Source organism: Thermoascus crustaceus (assembly GCF_041956765.1).
Source record: "Thermoascus crustaceus strain CBS 181.67 unplaced genomic scaffold VTN00scaffold_3, whole genome shotgun sequence".
NCBI lineage: Eukaryota > Fungi > Ascomycota > Eurotiomycetes > Eurotiales > Thermoascaceae > Thermoascus > Thermoascus crustaceus.
The window spans coordinates 2,185,553-2,204,370 of NW_027192529.1; the positions used below are offsets into that span (position 1 = coordinate 2,185,553).

At 50.7% G+C, this 18,818-nt stretch overlaps 6 protein-coding genes across 6 annotated transcripts; 3 read left to right on the forward strand and 3 right to left on the reverse strand.

Annotated features, from left to right (window-relative positions):
- Nucleotides 1-22: 22 nt before the first annotated feature.
- VTN00DRAFT_5981 (uncharacterized protein) lies at nt 23-4,534 on the reverse strand (the record flags this gene model as incomplete). The annotated part of the gene is made up of 11 exons (XM_069432566.1): nt 23-241; nt 352-521; nt 587-2,837; nt 2,908-2,925; nt 2,987-3,034; nt 3,090-3,230; nt 3,284-3,334; nt 3,387-3,509; nt 3,579-3,663; nt 3,790-3,833; nt 4,319-4,534. 11 exons carry the CDS (start codon nt 4,532-4,534, stop codon nt 23-25), a joined length of 3,366 nt encoding a protein of 1,121 aa, XP_069288413.1.
- Nucleotides 4,535-4,978: 444 nt separating this feature from the next.
- VTN00DRAFT_5982 (uncharacterized protein) lies at nt 4,979-5,431 on the forward strand (the record flags this gene model as incomplete). The annotated part of the gene is made up of 2 exons (XM_069432567.1): nt 4,979-5,065; nt 5,144-5,431. 2 exons carry the CDS (start codon nt 4,979-4,981, stop codon nt 5,429-5,431), a joined length of 375 nt encoding a protein of 124 aa, XP_069288414.1.
- Nucleotides 5,432-5,524: 93 nt separating this feature from the next.
- VTN00DRAFT_5983 (uncharacterized protein) lies at nt 5,525-6,755 on the reverse strand (the record flags this gene model as incomplete). The annotated part of the gene is made up of 2 exons (XM_069432568.1): nt 5,525-6,645; nt 6,737-6,755. 2 exons carry the CDS (start codon nt 6,753-6,755, stop codon nt 5,525-5,527), a joined length of 1,140 nt encoding a protein of 379 aa, XP_069288415.1.
- A 2,787-nt stretch (nt 6,756-9,542) lies between these two features.
- On the forward strand, nt 9,543-11,158 carry VTN00DRAFT_5984 (uncharacterized protein; the record flags this gene model as incomplete). The annotated part of the gene is made up of 3 exons (XM_069432569.1): nt 9,543-9,697; nt 9,765-10,148; nt 10,216-11,158. The coding sequence occupies 3 exons, from the start codon at nt 9,543-9,545 to the stop codon at nt 11,156-11,158; spliced, it is 1,482 nt and encodes a 493-aa protein (XP_069288416.1).
- A 922-nt stretch (nt 11,159-12,080) lies between these two features.
- VTN00DRAFT_5985 (uncharacterized protein) lies at nt 12,081-12,417 on the forward strand (the record flags this gene model as incomplete). The annotated part of the gene is made up of 2 exons (XM_069432570.1): nt 12,081-12,100; nt 12,201-12,417. The coding sequence occupies 2 exons, from the start codon at nt 12,081-12,083 to the stop codon at nt 12,415-12,417; spliced, it is 237 nt and encodes a 78-aa protein (XP_069288417.1).
- A 34-nt stretch (nt 12,418-12,451) lies between these two features.
- Nucleotides 12,452-14,802, reverse strand: VTN00DRAFT_5986 (uncharacterized protein; the record flags this gene model as incomplete). The annotated part of the gene is made up of 3 exons (XM_069432571.1): nt 12,452-12,695; nt 12,758-14,488; nt 14,546-14,802. The coding sequence occupies 3 exons, from the start codon at nt 14,800-14,802 to the stop codon at nt 12,452-12,454; spliced, it is 2,232 nt and encodes a 743-aa protein (XP_069288418.1).
- Between the last annotated feature and the right edge of the window lie 4,016 nt (nt 14,803-18,818).

Genomic DNA, 18,818 nt, shown 5'->3' on the forward strand with positions numbered 1-18,818 from the left:
AACGGAAATGGATGTAGAAAGGTCACATGTCAATCGTATCGTTGAATCTCAAGACACCGTTGCCTTTCATTACGCCGTTAACACCCTCGGGCATCCGGTATGCCCATTCGGCAGCAACGCCCATGGCGCTCGCAGCTGCCAGAGCATCGGGTCTGGTCGGTTGTCCAGTCTCGTCGGAAGTATCGGCCACCAAGACAAGACCTTGCTCCTTTATTGTTTCCACAAGTGCCGGCATTACATTCTACAGTTGAAGAAAAAGGGTTAATAACAATATTTTTAGACGCAGTGAGCCACACGATAGATCCTGTTGGGAACCGCTATCGCGAGGAGCGAAGGAATTAGGAGACGTACCAATAAGCTGGAGCGACATATCAACCCCATGAAATTATTGCTCTGTGCTATTCGCGCGGACTCCTTTATAGACATCGAAGCTCGGCCACTGCTCTGGACGAGAGGTTGTGGACCAACATCGTGAGCGAGATCTCGAATTTGCCCTAGATCATTGCACAGCAGCACTGGATCTGTAAGAAGACGTAACAGTCAGCTATTTGAAATGCTTCTATCAAGAACCCTGCAGAAGCCTTACAATTTGGCTGTTTCCAATTCAAAGCCGTGCAGATATTCGCATTGTATGACGTAAAAACAATTGAGCGCATAAAGTCAGGGTTCTTTTCTCGCGAAGCCCGTGCATGGTCAAAAACGTCCGTAAGTATGGCATCAGCGAAGCTGTTGATATCGGCCAGGGATGTCATGTCTAGCTTCTGCTCCTCTACTGTAGACGGGTAGAGAATGGACAGATTGACATGTATACCAATAGGAAGGTGGCTAAGTACATCGCGTAGGGAGAGAAACGACGCAGCCAGGACTTGGTGGACTTCGGCGATGTGGTTGACATTTTTGTTTCGTAGCGACTCGAGTATTTGCGAATAGTTCACACCCCTTTCTAAGCCAATTGCTCTGAATTGGTCGTAGGTCAGACGACAAATAGGTATGTCGATACCATGATGATCGAGCACAAATTGCGGATACAGTACAGGCACTCTATCCTTTGTCAGCTGCACAAAAAGCTGAACATAGTCGCCTGAAAGACTGGAGCCTGTGACGAGTCCATTATGGTCTGAGTCGAGGGCACTTGTTGCTTTCCAATAGGTCGCAAAATGAGTGATTTCGAGCGGATCCCCATGGTAAGGTTTGATGACTTGGAAGTTAAAACGGATTTGACCTACGGACCGTAATCTAGGGTCAAATAGTGGCAGACAACAGGACCCTGAGCTCGACTTCTCTGCCTTGAATACGGACGGCAAAGCCACACTCTTTGCTATTACCTTCGAGCCAAAAGTCGGGAAGATCTCAAAATCGACGGCGAAGGTGTCAAGGTTATCTATCTGGAACGACACGGTCCTCGCGTCATCCTGGATTGGAAGCATAATAGTCCGCGGAATCAAGTCCGACAGCTTGGACGAAATCGTCAGCCGAGCTGCGGGATAGCGTCCGGCCTGATCAAATAAGACTGATCCAAAACCAGTCTGTTCAAAGGATATTTGAACAAATACTTTCGTGTCCAGAAAGTTGTGCCCATAACGCCTCAAAGGTATGATGGGAGGCGGTAACGATAAATCCGGGATACCATCAGCCGTCTCCATATCTGCTGACACGGTTGATTCCGCCAAATATTGGTTGGAGGCAGAGGTTGACTCCTGCAGTCTCAGGCCATTGAGAACATCAAGGGGCCTCTGTGGAAGACTGGAATTGGACCGATGAGACCAGAGAAGTACCATGCACTCTAGGTGTCCTTCCCACGCAGCATAGTACATTGCAGACAGGCCCTTCTCGTCAACAGCGTTGGCGTCAACGTCTAATTCCAGTAGCGTTCGCATGCAGTCCACGCATCCTTCGCTCGCAGCATGAAAAAGGGGCGTCCACTGATAGAGCTTATCCTTCTGGTTAAGGTCAGCTCCGTGTTGTTTGAGCAGCAACAACAGCTCAGGCGATTGACCCGATCGTGCCACCATATGCTGAGGATAGAGACCCTCCGCATCTGGGAGCAGGCGAGCATTCCTTTCAAGAAGCATCCTGACAATGGGTAGCGACCCATGTTGGCATGCCAAATTTAGCGGAATATGATCGGATTCGGAAGCTGGATTAATTCTCGCATTGTTGTAGAGTAGCTGCTCCGCACATGCCAGTTGGTCCTTCACTATGCTATGGATAAGTGGTGTAAAGTTATCGTGGTCCATCAAGTCGACGGTATGAGGACCAGCGGCTAGTAACTCTCGTACCATTTCAACTCGACCATGCATACATGCATAGTGAAGCGGTATCCTGCCGTACACATCAGATCTCGAGATGTCGACGCCTGCTAAGAGAGCAGCTTTAAAAACGAAGTTCCTCCCCGAAATAGCCGCTTCGTGCAGGCAATTGCGTTCGTTGATATCGTCTTCCGCATGAACATCGACCAGACCGCTCTCTAACAGAAGACCGAGGACATCGTCAGAGAACTCGTTGATCGCGGCAAGAAATGTACGCGTTATTCGGTCTTGAGCATCGGGAGCGGATTGAAGCTTGGCAATCCACTCGCGCAGTGTCTGAAGGTTCCCTGAGGCAGCTGTCTGCAAGATTTGCAGGTCGAATTCATCCTCCTCTGTACCAATGTGCTGCCCGGTAACTGTTCGCTCGGAAGGACGGGCTGCATCAAACTGAATGTTCTCTCCTTCTGCCCACGCCTCAAGTTCCAACCGTGCCGTAGTGGCTCGGTCGGATAAATCACGTAGCACTTCTCTGTTGAAGCATGGTTGCACCTCGACAGCCCGATGGAGGTACAGTTCCTTCATCCGGGACTGAATATTTCTATTAGCAAAGACCACCTAGTAACATTTACAGGCGACTGGGGAACATTGCAGCTCGGACCTTTGAGGTTTTATCCCACTACCATTCTCGTCAGCTATCCCGATCCCAGCAAGCCCAAGATTCCGCCATATCGACGAACCTTTTTGAGTATCTTTGACACAGCAGTCTCGTTGACTTCGACAAATTGCTGTCCTTCGTCAGCAGTCGCTCCAGGAACTTCCCAATTGAGTTATTGGACTTACTTGGAGCTTATTGAGGTCGCCATCGAATTGTTGGAAGCCTTCAAACAAGGCAACAAAATTAGCGGGGGCCTTGGAGTTTGTAACTGTACGCGACTGGACAACGCGTTTTTTATCGAGTAATGTTTTTAGTCGCAGCGCGAACTGTAGCCGCAGTCAGCCCGGCGAGCCTCATTGATCTCAAGTTAGGGTCCGACCTCAGCTTCTTTTTGGAGATAGAAAGCATTAACTTTCTCTATCTCACGTTCCTGCGGGGGCCGATAAGTATGGGGCACGCCTCTCTCGGGAAATAAGGCATACCAGTCGAAAGAAAAACACTTCCTTGTTTGCCCGCAGCGCAGCTTGTGAGTCGAGCGTTTCCTGTACAATATCTGTGGCACCCTGAGCGGGGATTGTTGGGGTTGCACTCAGCTGCTTGATGAGCTGTGGAATGAAGGGTTAGTAACCGTCAGAATCTCACTACAAGTATGTGTGCAATCACATTGAACTTGCCTTTTTCAGGGCCTTATAGTTGACAAAGCTAGCGGCATACTCGGGGAGGTCAAGCTGTCTCCGTTGGATCTGCTTTCCGAACTTCCTGCGGACCGACATAGGTCAGCATAAAGATACAGTGATTGAAAGCCAATCGGATTGTCTCGTATAGAGGTGGCTTATCTGTCTTTCTGGAGAAATCGGCGCGCTTGCTAAGAGAATGAGAACGTACATCTTTACTCCACCTCTGTGAGAGCCAGAGCTCTCGCCTACCCTCTAATCAGACTGTTCTCGTACTCAGCAGGGCAGAAACAAGGGGGTGACAAGAGGGAGGGACCCGATAAGAAGACCGGAGTGCAACGGCAGCTTGAAACAGCGATGGCATGGAATGAAGTGAACCGCTGGAGCTCTGCTGACGATCAAATGGCCCGGGGGAGTTCCACGAAACAGCAAAAAGAAAGAAGACAGCTGCTCCTCAAGACAAGAAATACCGCAATTGCAGAAGGAAAGCAAGCGACACGAGAGGGGGGCAAGAGAAGGAAATGACCATGCACGAGGTGGGGCAGGCAGTAATAATAATCCAGGTGGTGCAAGGTGGGCAACAGGAGTAGCACGAGCTGTCTGCCTCTGAAACGAGGGGAACTGCCAGCGACTGGCTGCGACAAGAGCCGGTGGGAAGGAGCTCTAGACACGACGATGGGTTAGATGAGATATAAGGTGAAGAAGGATGAAGACGATGATGGCAGATGGACTCCAGGAACCCGTGCCGGATCGAGAATAGAATAATCACAGCCAGAATTGGATACGAAACGTGCGGGGCTTGGCGGCAAAGCTTCTCGTGACTCCGCAGCGGGCTTTCTGGGACTCCGGCAGAGGGTGCTCAGCTGCTGCTGCTCAGCAAAGGCCAGGGAAAGCTCGATGCCGGCGTGATTTGCAGCGCGTCTGCAGGAGCATCGATCGAAGCGTTCACCAAGCATGTCGTCGTGGCGCACCAATCGCAGCCGCCAGCCGAAGCACGTTGTGGCCTACCGGGCGCCACCGCAGAAACGCCTATGCGCCAACGGGTCCGCGCTAAGCACCTCGGAGATCTGAGGCTTCTATTCCAGGTATCTACCTCGGCGCCTGAGGTATCCAGGCACCTGGGGTACTATGATCGCTCCGACTACAGTCGATCCCTTAGGTCGGATTAGCTACCTACTAAAGGCACCCAGCGGCTGACCCTATACACTGGTACCTAGCCTGTATAAGTACGTACCTACTCCGCTGCGCATCTTACTCGTCTATCTCCCCATCTTGTTGCCGCCGTTACCGCTGTAACCGTCTTAGAGGGATTGTGAGATGAGATCCCAACGACGCCGTCCTGCCTACTACTCAAAGACCATTCCATATAGTAGCAATGATAATAGTAAAATAAAAATCACATGTCGTCCGATGCCTGTCGTCGTGACATGGCCCCCAGCTATGATATCAATGCAGCAACATCCTGCGGCACGGAAGAAGAACCGACTGTGCAGATATAAGAATAGACAAAGGTCAAGTGCCTCTTTTGTAACGAGAGTGAAAGTACACGAGGATAAATGCAATAGACACAGCATGAGAATCAATTTTACGGTATCAAGAGGTATGCAAAGGCAGTAGTATGGGCAACACAATTTGACTCAATGGTTAGGGAAAGAGAAGAAAACAGTTGTCGGAAATGGGGACTGACAGTGAAATTCGTGCGGATGGCAGCAGTAGTATTAGATCACATAGAGGGATTCTGCAGGGCTTATGCTTACATGCAGATTCGCAGTATCAGGGCTATTCACAATATGTTCCTTCGGGGCAAAACACACAAAGCTCTTTCAGGAAGAACCGCAAAACTTCAAAAATAGCCTCGAAACTCCTTCAACGATATAGGTTCAGGGGACAAAAAAGGAAGAAGGACACATATAAATAATAAAACAGCGACGCATCAAGGGAAGCCGCTAGAAATTCTGCGCGATGCCAGCGTTTCCTTGCTTCGGAAACACAGACGGGCTCTCGATCCGGGTGTTCCGTCGCGCCTGGACATCCCGGATCACAGGCTGCACGCCTCCATACGAAGCATCCCCGTACGGGCCATGTTGCTGTACATCATTGTAGTAAGAATTTTCATCGTAATACGCGGCAGGGGGGACGCCCGCCACAGGACTGTCCTCTGAGCCTTCAGAGCGATTTGCCGTTGAATACGCGGAAGACGCGTTTGACGGGCCTCGGTGAACTCCTGTATTCCGATTGTTAGAACCAGTAGGAATAGCACCAAGGACTCCAAGGCTTTCAGAGTCACCCGAAGTCGGTCTACCCTGTCCGTCGGAGTACTGTATCGTTCCCTCGCTCGGTGATGCCGCATGATGGTATCCAGGCGCGCTTCCATCGGAGGATACCGATATGCCGACCCCAGGGCCGCTCGAAAGATTAGTGGAGGGCTTGCGGGTATTGGATGTTGTCCCCCACCCTCTGTACCCCGAATTATCATCTTTGGGCTCCAAGTTGGCCGCCATGCCCATAGGCGGAAGAGTCGGATCATTGTTAGGATTAAAACCATACTCTTCCACCTCTTTCCTACGTTCCTCTTCAGCGAGCTTCCTTGCCCTCCGCTTTCTCCACCAAAAGATCAGGGCTAAGATGATCAACGCAACCGAGACGACCGGAACTACCACTGCTACCGCTATAGTTCCACCAGCAGAGAGCCCACTAGAGTCTTGAGCACCATCTGTCGATGATGGGAGTGAGGACGCTTCGCCTGTGGTCGTCGCCGGAGATGCGTCACTTAATGACGGTGCATTTGTTTGCGATGGTAAAGAGGCCGTCGACGTTATAATAACGGTAGTGGCGCCTGAAGAGCCACTTGTCGGTGTCTCTGTGATCACAGACGTAATAACCTCGTTTGACGTTTGTGGCGGTGGAGCTGACGAAGTTGTGGTTGGCGAGGGAGCTTCCGTAGTTGTAGACGAACTGCTGGTGGTAGTGATCGTTGGGGGTTCCGACACAGTCGGTGTCGGAGATGTTGTTGTCGCTGACTCGGTCTCCGAGGTAAGACTGCTGACGCTGGAGGTAGTTATGGGTACTACAATGAAAAGAATTACAGCTTTAGCAGATGTTCCATGCTTGCGATGTTCGCAAGATTGTATGTCTTTCGATGGAGGGGTCAATCATACCAGTGGAATTCCCCGACATCTTGAACTGAGATTCAGCAATTGGGACCCGCGCGCGGTGTATCCGTAAGAACAGAGGAAAGGAAAAATTGGTCCCGCCGATTTCTTGTAGGTGTTCCGACTGCGTCGCCTATGCAGGAAGATATGCGGCTCTGGGCTCTCGCGCAGGGCAGCGATTTCAGAAATCAAGCACGGACTGGTAAAGTTGCAGGTGGAGGTCGGCAGTGCGCGTCCCAGTTCAATGTCCTCCCGTAACGGGTGCTTGCGGTTGACAATTGCATGTACTCACGGCAACGATCGTACAGCCCGAGACGAAGGGAGGAGGCTCTGCAACTCAGATCCCATGGGATGACGCTCCAAGGACGACTAACACGCCAAGTGTTCGCAGGTCGACGTGTGTACCGTACAACGGCGATTCTGGCGGATTGGACGACGCGACAGAACCGGGGCCTGCAAGCTTCCTGTGTTCGCGCAACAATCCTAACAGAATCTCTTCACTGCTCGAGGTGAAAAGGCGAAGCCAGGGCTCGTGGCTCCCCAGGTAGTCGTACAACACCAGGCGGTCGTCAGGCACGAGAAGTAGAAATCAGAGCCGACGCTGACGGGGGCCACGAGACGACGAGAGAGGGAGGTGGACCTGGAAGTAGGGCAGAACTCCTCATCGACCCAGCTATTCTTGGAATAACGATCGGATCCGGGAAACAGAAGGTAAGCGAACCGCTGGGGCTACTCCGTATCCGGCGTCCAACTTCTCTGCCATCCGTCGGGCAGGGCGCTGCGTATGTGCTTAGGTAATCCGCGGTTTAAGGTTGCATCGCACGCTGACGGTTACAGATGCGCCGGTGAGGTCACGACCGTAGCGGCGCGTCGCTTTTCCTTGCATTCTTCTCTTTTGCCTTCTCGCCGCGGTCAGTGGTTGGATGTCGGGGAGGCTGGCATGGAGCATTGCTTGCTTACCTGTTGGGTCCGATGGAGACGAACTAGATCGAGAGCATCGTCCATCTTCCGAGTCCCGGCATCTCCTCCTGCTCTGCTCTGTAGGGCTGCAGATTGCCTGCGTTGAACCAGGTTCCAGCAGTGGCAAGGGTTAGTTGCAAGAGAGGCAGCGAGTGTTCGTTGGCCAGTTGAGGTACGGAGGTACAGATGAGTCCTAGATGCAGCTGATTGCGGTAGCGGCCTTCAATCTCTATATTGCAAACCGGATGTTTCCTTCCGAAATACAGAATTCAGAGTGGGAATATCTAATTCTAAATATATGATAAGATACCCAATACGTTCAGCTGCTTCCCTTTTCAGCCAATCCACAACACTTCCAACGCAGAAAGTTACCTGCCTAGTATATGTATTGAAATAAAATGAACGGAAAAGTCTCGAAGATTCATTTATCAGGAAAACGAGGAAGAACTGCAAAAAGCTATAGGACCTTCTTACTACTCTTGTACGCTAAGTTTCTCTACTGGGTTCCCGGTAGACCAAGGTAGGTACCTGGTGCCTACCTAATCTAAAAAGTAGTATCTATATGCGAGCTCGGAGCAAGCTCTCTGGTACTGTGTCTGCGACTTGCCTAAGATCTTTATTATTATGCTCGTAGTACCAGTTTGTTCACTGATACAGGATTCAGGATCGAGGTCCTAAGAATCTAGTTACTACAGGGATGAGCAATAAATGCCATGGAAATTTTTCTCAGCTTCATAATAGATACTGAGGCCATTGCATGCCGAAGGTCGCAAAGGGTGGGAATCAAATGCGCTAGAACACGCAGGACTTCGAGGTGAAGGTCACCAAGAGTGATTCTGCCCCTAGGCACATGGACGCGAGAGAAGCACTGAGATATATCTACGCTCACGTCAGTTCCAATCCACAAAAGCCAGGATGTTTGGAAATGTGTGCTGCAGATGGAATATGTCTCAAAGATAGCAGAGAAACTCAATTTGGATTAGATGATTGCCGCCGAATAACGAGGATGTGCCGCAGAAATTACGGTGCGGATCCATGGGTGGGCCGTGTTGTTATCGGTTATTAGTTGGATGTGGGGGAGTCCACGTTATCTGCGGATGCCCACCAGCCTCTGGTCCATGCTTGACAAACCGATACTGTACAGTGATATACAGATTTTCTATAGCACTCCCAAGGTCACTGAAAATTCACCCATACAAGTGGAGCCGCCGCCTTATATAGCCAGTGGCTGATACCAGGACTGTTTGTACAGGGTAGCACAGGTTAATAACTGCGCGCCTAATGGAAAGTTCTCCCTTGGACGCTGACAAGCCCGGGGCTAATTTCAACTGACATAGGCCTCCGTCCTGAGTTTCATCTAGAGACTACGGAGCACGAGCAATGTAACAAAGTCCTTGTCCATGTAGGATGCCTTACATCGTGGTGCTAACTAGTGTATAGGACCAGTCCTTAGCAATGCTGGGCGCCTAGAACTTTTGTAAAGGCGCTCCAGTATGAGATAAGATCCAGTGGCTGACAACTTCTGTAACTGGAATTCGACGACCAGGTATGCTCGCAGTATGATACGTTCCATCATGCTCGTGGCCTATACCTTGTTACCTATGTATACTCCATATATCGGTGAAAATACATCCCTCCACGGCAAGCAGGACCGCTCCGATCACTCGTCGGGGCGCCATCGAGAAAAGCCGCTCCCGTTCTCTTTGAACCTCGGAACGAGGCACAACGGCATCCAGTGATCAAGGATTCTTCGTAGCCATTATCCTGGTTTATCGTAGGATAGTCAACTGATCTGATCCCATATCTGCTTTCTGAAAGTTGAAAAAAAGAAAAGCTTAGCTGGAGGATCGTCATGACCCGCGTTCCAGGCCCTCCGCAGGGAGTGGACAGTCAACTGGGGTTCACTATGACCAGCGAGTGGACCGTTGACCCACAGAACCCGCGAAATTGGTCCTTTAGAAGAAAAGCCGTTTCTACGACAGTTGTATCTGGCATTGGTTTTATAAGGTACCTATGAACTAGAGTCCCCATCCATTACTGCCAACCATCGTCCCCCTTTTTGACAAGTTAATAGCACATTAGCAGCTTCAATCTATGCCCCCAGCTATGAGGCCGTCTCCCGACAATTCGCTATCAGTGAGACCCTGGCCTTATTGCCCCTGTCCTTTTACAACCTGGGTATGGCATTTGGCCCCGTCATCTCATCACCGCTGAGTGAGACCCTGGGCCGGAAGGCCGTATATCTTACTACAACCCCGATCTTTGCAATATTCGTCCTCGGATCCGGCTTTTCGCAAAACATCGCGGCCCTCACGATATGTAGATTTTTCGCGGGGGTCTTCGCAAGTGCAGGAGTCAGTCTCGCTGCCGCGACGATTGCTGATATCGCAACTCCTGTTGACCGAGCGATTCCCCTCGCGATGTATTACGCCACGCCGTTCGTCGGTTCTCTTCTTGGGTTCGTCAGCCCCTTCCTCGACCTTGCTGATATTTTGTTGAATACCTGGGTATTAATCTATCTGTAGTCCATTGATGGGTGGATTCATTGTTGAAAACAAGGGCTGGCGGTGGACTCAGTGGACTGTCCTCCTTTTTGTCGCAGTTTTCTTCCCACCCGTCCTCTTTATTAGAGAGACCTACAGGAAGATAATACTCAAACGACGTATGATCCGTTTCAACCTCGAAGAACCTTGCCAATATCAACACAGCCTCGGTCACGATGTGCACTACTTTCTGACCAAGACCGTTGCCCGACCAATCCATATGCTCTTCACCGAACCAATCGTCAGCTTCGTCTGCCTCTATACGGGCTTCCAATTCGCTCTCCTGTACACCTTTGTCGTCGCCAGTCCGCATGTCTTCCTGACAGTCTACGGCTTCTCCCCGGGTGCTCAAGGCCTATCGTTCATCGGATTCATCGTCGCCTGCTTGCTCTCTCCTATCCCGATGATCCTTATGGACCGCTACGTCTACCGGAGGAAATTCCAGGTCTTCAAAGAAGAAGCCACACAAACAAATGCAGTAGCAGTAGCAGTATCTGATAGCCAAGAAGAGTTCCCACCCGAACATCGCCTCTACTGCGCCATGATCGGCAGCGTAATCCTCCCAGTCGGTCTGTTCTGGTTTTCCTGGGCCGCAAACCCCTCCGTGCACTGGATCTGCGCCATCGTCGCCCAGGCAGTTACCATGTTAGGCAGTCTCCTCATCTACGTCTCCGCCAGTCTCTACATGGTCGACACCTATGGACCCCTCTACGGTGCGTCCGCGACCGGCGCGTCCTCGCTGTCCCGGTATACCCTGTCAGCGGGGTTTCCGCTCTTTGCGCTGCAGATGTTTACGCGCCTGGGAGTCGGGTGGGCATCGAGACTGCTAGCATTCTGCACATTAGCCATGGCACCGATACCGTGGATATTCTACCGGTGGGGTCCGAATCTGAGGGCTCGAAGCAAATACCAACGTGAGAATTAAAAAGGCAGCTTTGCTTTCATTGCATGAGTGGGAGCAATTGGTATATTGAAGGGCTGTAAAGTTCTTGAATAGAAATTTATGATTCCAGGATGTGGCTGATGGGTATAGTTTTTAGGTCTGTGTGGTCAGAGTAGTCTTGTAGATAAAGGTCACGTTTCTTAAATTAAAAAACGCAGCAAATAACCCTTGAAAAAAAGTAAATTAGAGAAGAATACACCCGACAATCTTCTCACATGCCGCTAACCGTTAGACGGGACCTGACGGCAATAGTCGCACACTGCCTGCCTGTGCTACCGAGTCATGCCAGCGGCTAAAAACCACCTGGATACAAAAAGGGCCATTCGCACCGCACCGTCCGAGACCCATAAAATGTATGTACTTTACTGTGTATGTATCAACCCAAGAGAACTCGCCGTCTGCAGCGACATGTGGAGTACAGTACATTGACAACTTGGATTATCGAATTCTCGCTCCAAAGGCTGTCAGTATTTCTTTCCAACTTCGGATTGTCCGCCGTACTGGATGGAGCCACTGTTCTCTGTATCCAGAACCTTAATGAGCTACGCCTACGGGTCACTGCATACTCAAGAGTTTGGACTAGTGAAGACCTGATGTTACACCCAGAGTGTACTTCAAGCCAGGCATATCATATCCGGCCTGCATCATGCAGTGTAATACATTAATACATTTGAGATCGATGTTACTGACCTTAGCAAAGGTAATCTCGTTGCTTCCCGTTAACAAGTCTTTCCTGCAATTGCTAAAATTACCAAAAAAACATATATATATTGAAAAAGCAACATTGGCAGCATTCAACAACGGGCAGAACTCCCATCCAGCCAGCTAGAACGATATTTCCAGACGCCCGGTGGCTCACAACTGCAACACTCCTGATTGGGCTCGGCAAAAAATTACCCATACTATGTGCATAAAAAAGGAGTTGTGAGTGTGCCGGCAGGGTGAATCAACCATAGTATCCCGGGCGACACGGGCTATCAGCACATAGATGCCAAGGCTAGATCTTTGACAAATATAAGAACAGAACCTATAAGAAACTGCCCATAGAAGGCATCAATGAAAGAAGTAATATGGCAATAAGAAGCAATCCAGATAACGTCTATGTACGCCCTCGACTCAAAATCGGAATATGGACCCAATACCCACTGTCGAATCCGGTTGTATTAGGAAAAAGCTGGACAAGGAGACAGGTCATAACGTGGTCTCAAGATACCCAAAGCATCATTAGACAAAAGTGGTGAGAATAGTGACACAGCGGCAAAGAGATGTCTATAATCAGCGGCTCATATCCCACTTAGGATGCAGGCTGGACGTGATGTCCTCCTTGGTACCAACGGTGTCCGCTGGAAGGCGGCTGATACGGTACGCGCCAGCGCGGATGTTGTGCAGATGGACAGGTGAAATTCCTGTCCGGTTGCTTCGGATACTACCGGCATCGCTTGCAGTATCAACATTCTTGAAACGAGGAGGTGGGGCGAAGTCGAGAGCCGTAAATGTACCTGACTTCCGCAATGCGTGCCTAAAATCTGGTCAGTCTGATATCCCATTATCTGAGCATGTGTCTACAGGTGGGAAACGTACGGGCTAGGCATGACTGCGAGATCATCATAGGCCGAAGCGAGTGGGCTGTGTGCCGGCACCGCTGGGGAATACGGCCGAAGTCCACCGGAGGGCGTGTCTGGTCGGCCCTCTCTCTGATCCTTGTAATTCTTCCCTGGTGCATAATCAGTAGCGAGAATTGACACGTCGTCCTTCAACATGTGGGGGGTCGGAAGAACGTGAAGCGGTTCCGGAGGAGGCATCGGTTTCCGCGGTGCTGGCGCCCCTGGAAATCGGCCAGAAGCAGAAGAGAACGCACGAGGAGGTTCCGGAGGCATGAACCCTCCGAGACCCCCAGCCGAATTGGTAGGTGCATGTCGGGCGGCCCCCTGGAACCGTGGAGGTGCGCGAGGCGGAGGTGTCATAGCACGACGGCCAACAGGTTCAGCGAACGGTCGGGTCGGCCCAGCGATGTAATCTCCTGTGGCTGGGTCGTAGACTGCACCGTCACCGTAGAACTCCGGACCAAAGTCTTCCCAGTATTCTTCCTGTCCTCCTTGCTTGTTCTCATCGAAGTATTCCTTGTAGAACGATCGAATTCGGGCAGCGCGCTCCTCAGGATTCTCTGATGGATCCTCCGGAGGTAGAGGGCGAAGACCAAAGGTCAGTCGACGGGTATCCCGACGGGCATCGTTACGTGATGGTTCTGGAGGCGGTTTTGGAGGGCCGTTAGGGTTTTCATTATGCTGCTTGTCCTGATCCTTATCGTCATCGGCGGAAAGGACATTGACCGCGGGAACCGTAGATTCCGATTTCCGGATATCCCCGTAGTCACTGCCCCCATCACTGAAGGGAAGTGAGATCCTTGGGAGTTGAGGCGCCTGGCTGGGTATCGTAGATTCAGTTGTCACGGAAGGTGGATCTTCGAACGGTGATCGCTCCTGTGTTGGAGACCCTGGACCACTCACGACGGAATCTCTGGTTGTCACTGCTTGGCCTGGAAGGACATTACCCCCATGTTGATCAACTGGGGTTGGGGAAGCGTTTCGGCTGTTGATAACAGTACCCAGATAGTCATTGCTCTGCCTAAAATCTGTGCCGTTCATGCTGACGCTGCTAGCAGCAGAGGCCCTTTGCTCCCTTTCAGCTGCTGCAGGTGGTGGGAGAACAGCAGGACTCGGAGCTCTTGGCAAGCCATTCTCCGCGCTCGTGGTCTTTGCGTGAGGGTTCATATCAAGGTCACTTTCAGCAAGCGAAGCCCGCTGCAACGGTGGGGAGGACCTTGACATCCTCTGGGCGTTTTGCAAGAGGTTCTGCCGCATATCGTCGGCAGGTGCCAGCCTGTTGCTCGTAAAGCTGGACGCATCATCCTGTCCATATTTTCGGTATGACCTCGCATCACTATTTTCGTTTGTCATATACGATATCGCATGACGGTAGTTATCATCTTCTCCTCCTGCACTGATCGATCTCGACAGGGAAGTCAGAGATTCCCGGGAGCTGTGTAGCCCTGGTGGGAGGAGATAGGGGCTGTTAACCATGTCCAATGACACCCCTCTGCCGCCTTTACGCTCCGATTTCTCAGTGTGGGCCATCGACATCTCGACTCCAGCATTGTTGCTCCTGCCCCTCTTGCCTGCCATGCCCGGTTCCACGATATCCAAGCCGAAATCTAACGACTTATGCTTATCGTTTGCATCTTCTTGTCGAAGTCTTCTGAGGTGCCTTCTGTGCAGAAAGAACAGAACAACGACAGCACAAACGATGGGTATCCTAAAAGACAATTAGTTCGGGAGTTGGCAGTGATCGTGTATATAGATCTCAACATACACAGCTCCTAATACAACGGGCAAAGTGGTAGTGGTCATCGTACTGGCCGGTTTCTCACAAGCCGGGGAGTCATCATTGGGTCCACAGGTCGAGCGTGCCGAGCTTGAACTTGAAGCTACCATCGGACTTCTTCTCACGGGACTTGGCCCCTCAGGAATCGTGATATATGGGATACGATTCCGAGGCACCGGCTCCGGGCGGGCCTGAGCTCTCCTCCGCACATGGGTAGCATGGTGCACGGCGTGCGGATGATGCATATCGTCCTGGCTGCTTGGATGGTCCTTTGTCAGTCGAACTGGGGAGTAGCCGCGAAGATGCGTTGGACTGAACGGTGGCGATGTTTCGAAACGATTACAAGTCAATTTTGACGAGCAGACATCCGAATGAAACGACAAGGGCCTCAGCAACGAGATCGTTCCGGGATCATTAAGTTGAAGAAGTCACGGAGAGTCAGGGGATCTATAGACAACGGGACGACTTGCGCGACCGTGCCAAAAATGACCTCGAGAAAAGAGTGATCGAGGTAATTGCTAAAAAGAGTGAACGGGACAGTGCAAGCCCCGGTAAAGAGCGGCAGCCAAAGGCCAGGTGATGAAAGAGCGAAGATTAAAAGACAAACAGAGAGAGTGGGAGAGAAGCAGGGAGGGAGAGAGGGCACTCTGGAGATGACATCCGGAGAGTGAAGAAGAGAAGAGAGCCAGAGCAGTCCAAGGGCCCGCCGGTTGTGCCTTCCTAGCCCATCTGAGATGGCGCGGCAGTTAGCTGGAGGCTTGCTCCAGCGTCAGAGTAAAATGGGGGAGAGTCGAGGTGCCCCTGGTGGGGTCCGGGCGGTTGAATCGGGCGTGTTTACGATGCGACCGTGCTCTTCTAGCCCTCGATTTAACGAGCTGGTTTGAGCCGGAGCAGAGAATAATTGGCAAGCAGAATCCAGCGCCATCTCCGTACTGCATGCTGCGCACTCATGCTGGTAATCTGCTGAGCGCCGACTCCTGAGCCGGCTCCAGAGCGCGAAGATCTGTTCAGAGGCTGGCAGGCCTTGGCGTCAGGAACACTGCAGGGGCTGGCCAGTCCGAGGCGCACGGCGGAGATCCACCCGCTCCCGCCATCGCCCAAAGCAGCCTAGACGGTTGAGGCTATCGGCTCAAAGGGGGCGCACCAAGGGGGCTTCCTTGGAAGTCTCGAAGATATCAGTAGTGGCTTCGAGACAGCCGGCGCGCCACACGGCTTGCCCAGTCCTATTCTCGTCACAGCTATTAAATTATCTATTATTATTATCGAACCTGCAGTGGGAACGGGAGCCGCCACCGTCCAAGGGGAACGGTGATGTCAAGTCGCATCATGAGCGTCACCGCAGACCAGCAAGTCTGCACATAAGAACAGAAGCCCAAGACAACTCCTGCAAAGCCCGTTCTGCAGAAGGGACTGAGCCGATCCGGAGATGATCTTGCGGACTTAGCACGGACGATAGCGTCCATCGGTTTTATTGGCCTTCGACTCGACATCCTCCGTACCTTGCATTACCCGCGCAGTAGATAAGTATAACGATGCATTTTCCCACAGTGGTCAAGCGAGGAAGCGGGTTTGGAAACGGTCAAGGTCACGCGAGCCGCCAATAATGATAATATGCGGCGTGAGTGAAACAGCAAGGGCATTTCTTCCGTATCGAGATCCCCAGTCCTTCAACGTCCAAAACAAGGCTCCTTTCTGCTCCTGACTTGGACCACGGGCCCTAGTGAGTTTTAACAGAACTCGGTTTCGTTCCGCTGGCTTGGCAGGACTACTTACCCCTTGACCTGATATCGGAAGGTGTGGCAGTGCAGTATTCCGTATATTTCTGTATATTTCTGAGACTCTTCAGGCTTGTGTCAATTACTGCGTACAGCACTGCTGCATTGCTTCCTGCACTTATGTTGACGAGGACGGTCAGTGACAAATCCAAGCTCGTACCCGGTGAACTAGGGCTCATATCACAGAATATGCTCGTCTCAGATGCACAGAAAGGTATGTTAATTGCAACATTCCTACATCTTTGGCGCGATTACTCACATTTTCACACACCGGTGGTGGCCAAAGGTACTGTGCTGTACAGTGGAAGAAGAATGCTAATGAAAGGGTCCACAGGGTAGAAGAATAGAAGACAAATAGACGATATCGATTGATTCAACGACACGGTACATAATGGTAGCACTATACCGGTGTCTGCAGAGTATGGATGACTCCTGCGTACATCTTAATTCGATCCATCCTGACAATCAATGCGGTTTCGTTTTGTGCTGAGGTGTGTACATACACTTTGGGTCATCATTGATTGAAGCTGTCGAAGACGGTTTGTTTGCTTCTGTCTTCTCAAAGGACATTTTTATCTGATAACAGAAACTGAATCAGACAGCCCTGAGCCCCTTCAGCGGCTCCTCCAATAACGTGTCGAGATACTTCCCTAGCTGCCATCTTATGCACTAATGCAAAACAGGTCATGACAGGTGCCCTATACTTTGGCATTCGCTGTATATTTCCTTCAGCCTTGGAGTTGGGTTGGTTAGCGACGGGTAATATCATAGCTGGCGCTGGGTTCGCCAGAAAAGTTAGAACCGTCATTCTTCCAGCGAAGCGGCCATGTAGATAGGCAGGCTAGAAGGGCAGGAATAGTACTGCTAATACTACTACTGCCAGCACGTCATCTCATTTGTCTCCCTCTGCCTCTATACACAACGTAGCAAACTAAGGCTTGCACCAAACCAAACCCCATATTCATAATCTTGGCCTCTTGTCTTCGGTGACAGCTACAGCTACTGCAATTGCCGCTTGCCAGGCCTCAAGGAGACTTGATGACTTCCATCTCCTCACCTCTTTTTACCCCCGTCTGCCCTGCCCTCGTATTTTCTATACTGGTTTCGCAGCTGCATTTGACTTGATACTATGGTAACACGAGAAAGTCCGTCTATTGACAAGCTTAGATATCCACAGTACATATCTCCATGACACTCCACACATACTTGAATTGAATCCAAGGTGGATCTCTGCCTTGTGGTTTTTGTCTTAGTGCTATGATCTACATGCTCTATGCAAGAAATATCCCCAAGATAATGGCCGGTATCAGAGATGCGGTTCCGGAGAGATACTACGATAATTAATACTTTTGATCCAGTTGGTATCGCACTTGATCAGCGTAGCTTGGATCCACCTAGTATATGGTGACATTTGTCGATCATTGAAATTTTTAACATGAATTCTTTTCTTGTCTTTCTTTCGTGGAATCCAGACTTTGAATCTGTGCGTCTCCGTCGCCTCTAGATGGGCTAGCAGAGCAGGGCTATAAAGGTAGATATATTATATAATGCTGTTTACGTGGTACCCGAAATGAAGGTCCAAATTGTTTTTTTATTAGTTAGAAGAAAAGAAAATGGCCAAGTGGTAAGATAGGTATGCTTAAAGGAGAGGTTCGGGATTAACTGAATGTTTGGCATATGAGACAAGAGAGTAGGCATTGTGTCAGATAAAAAAATCCTTTAATTTCTGTCGTGGCTCTATACCATGTATCTAGAATCACGGTATTTAGAAACGATGAACGAGTTTCTATAAACTGGTGATGTTTGCCAAGGGTGGCGATATGGATCATACGTTATCCGGGGAACAATGCCATTTATAGCAGAATGTGACGGGCGAAAAACCTACGATTTGTCCACTATTTTAAGTGATATATGGGTTATAAAAAAAGGGTTCCCTGTCCTTCACCGACCTCTTCTAGCGGAAACATCGGCGACAAGAAGCATGATATATCTGTTCCATAGATAGAGGCGTGGGATCCTTTTCCGCGTCGCCAATGGCCGCACGCGGTCGGCGCAGCCCGAAGGGCATGACCATGACGCAAGTGGGGATCCGCCTGCCAGATGTAGAAACCGCCTTGAATAGCCGACCGTCGAACGAGCCTGAACGTGCGCCCAACAGCTAGAAAATTCTTTTCCCGTCGCGCACGGCTTTCATCCGAGGAGGGAAATCGCTTGACCGCCATTGAGCTTGGCCGGTTGGGCGGAAAACGTTTCAGGCATTGCATACACAGGAAGATTAAACATGCAGCAAGTCCAGTCTGTACGGGGTGTCTCTCTTTTAGCAGGTTTATGAGGACCAGTAATATTAAATCTACAGGATATCAGACAGCTTCTCACCGCTGTCATACTCGTAAGGCGCAGAAGTGCAGGATCTAGACTGCAGCGGAGTTAGGAAATAATGAAAACAACGGTTGCAACTTGCGGGAGCTTTTGTGGAGACAGAAGCA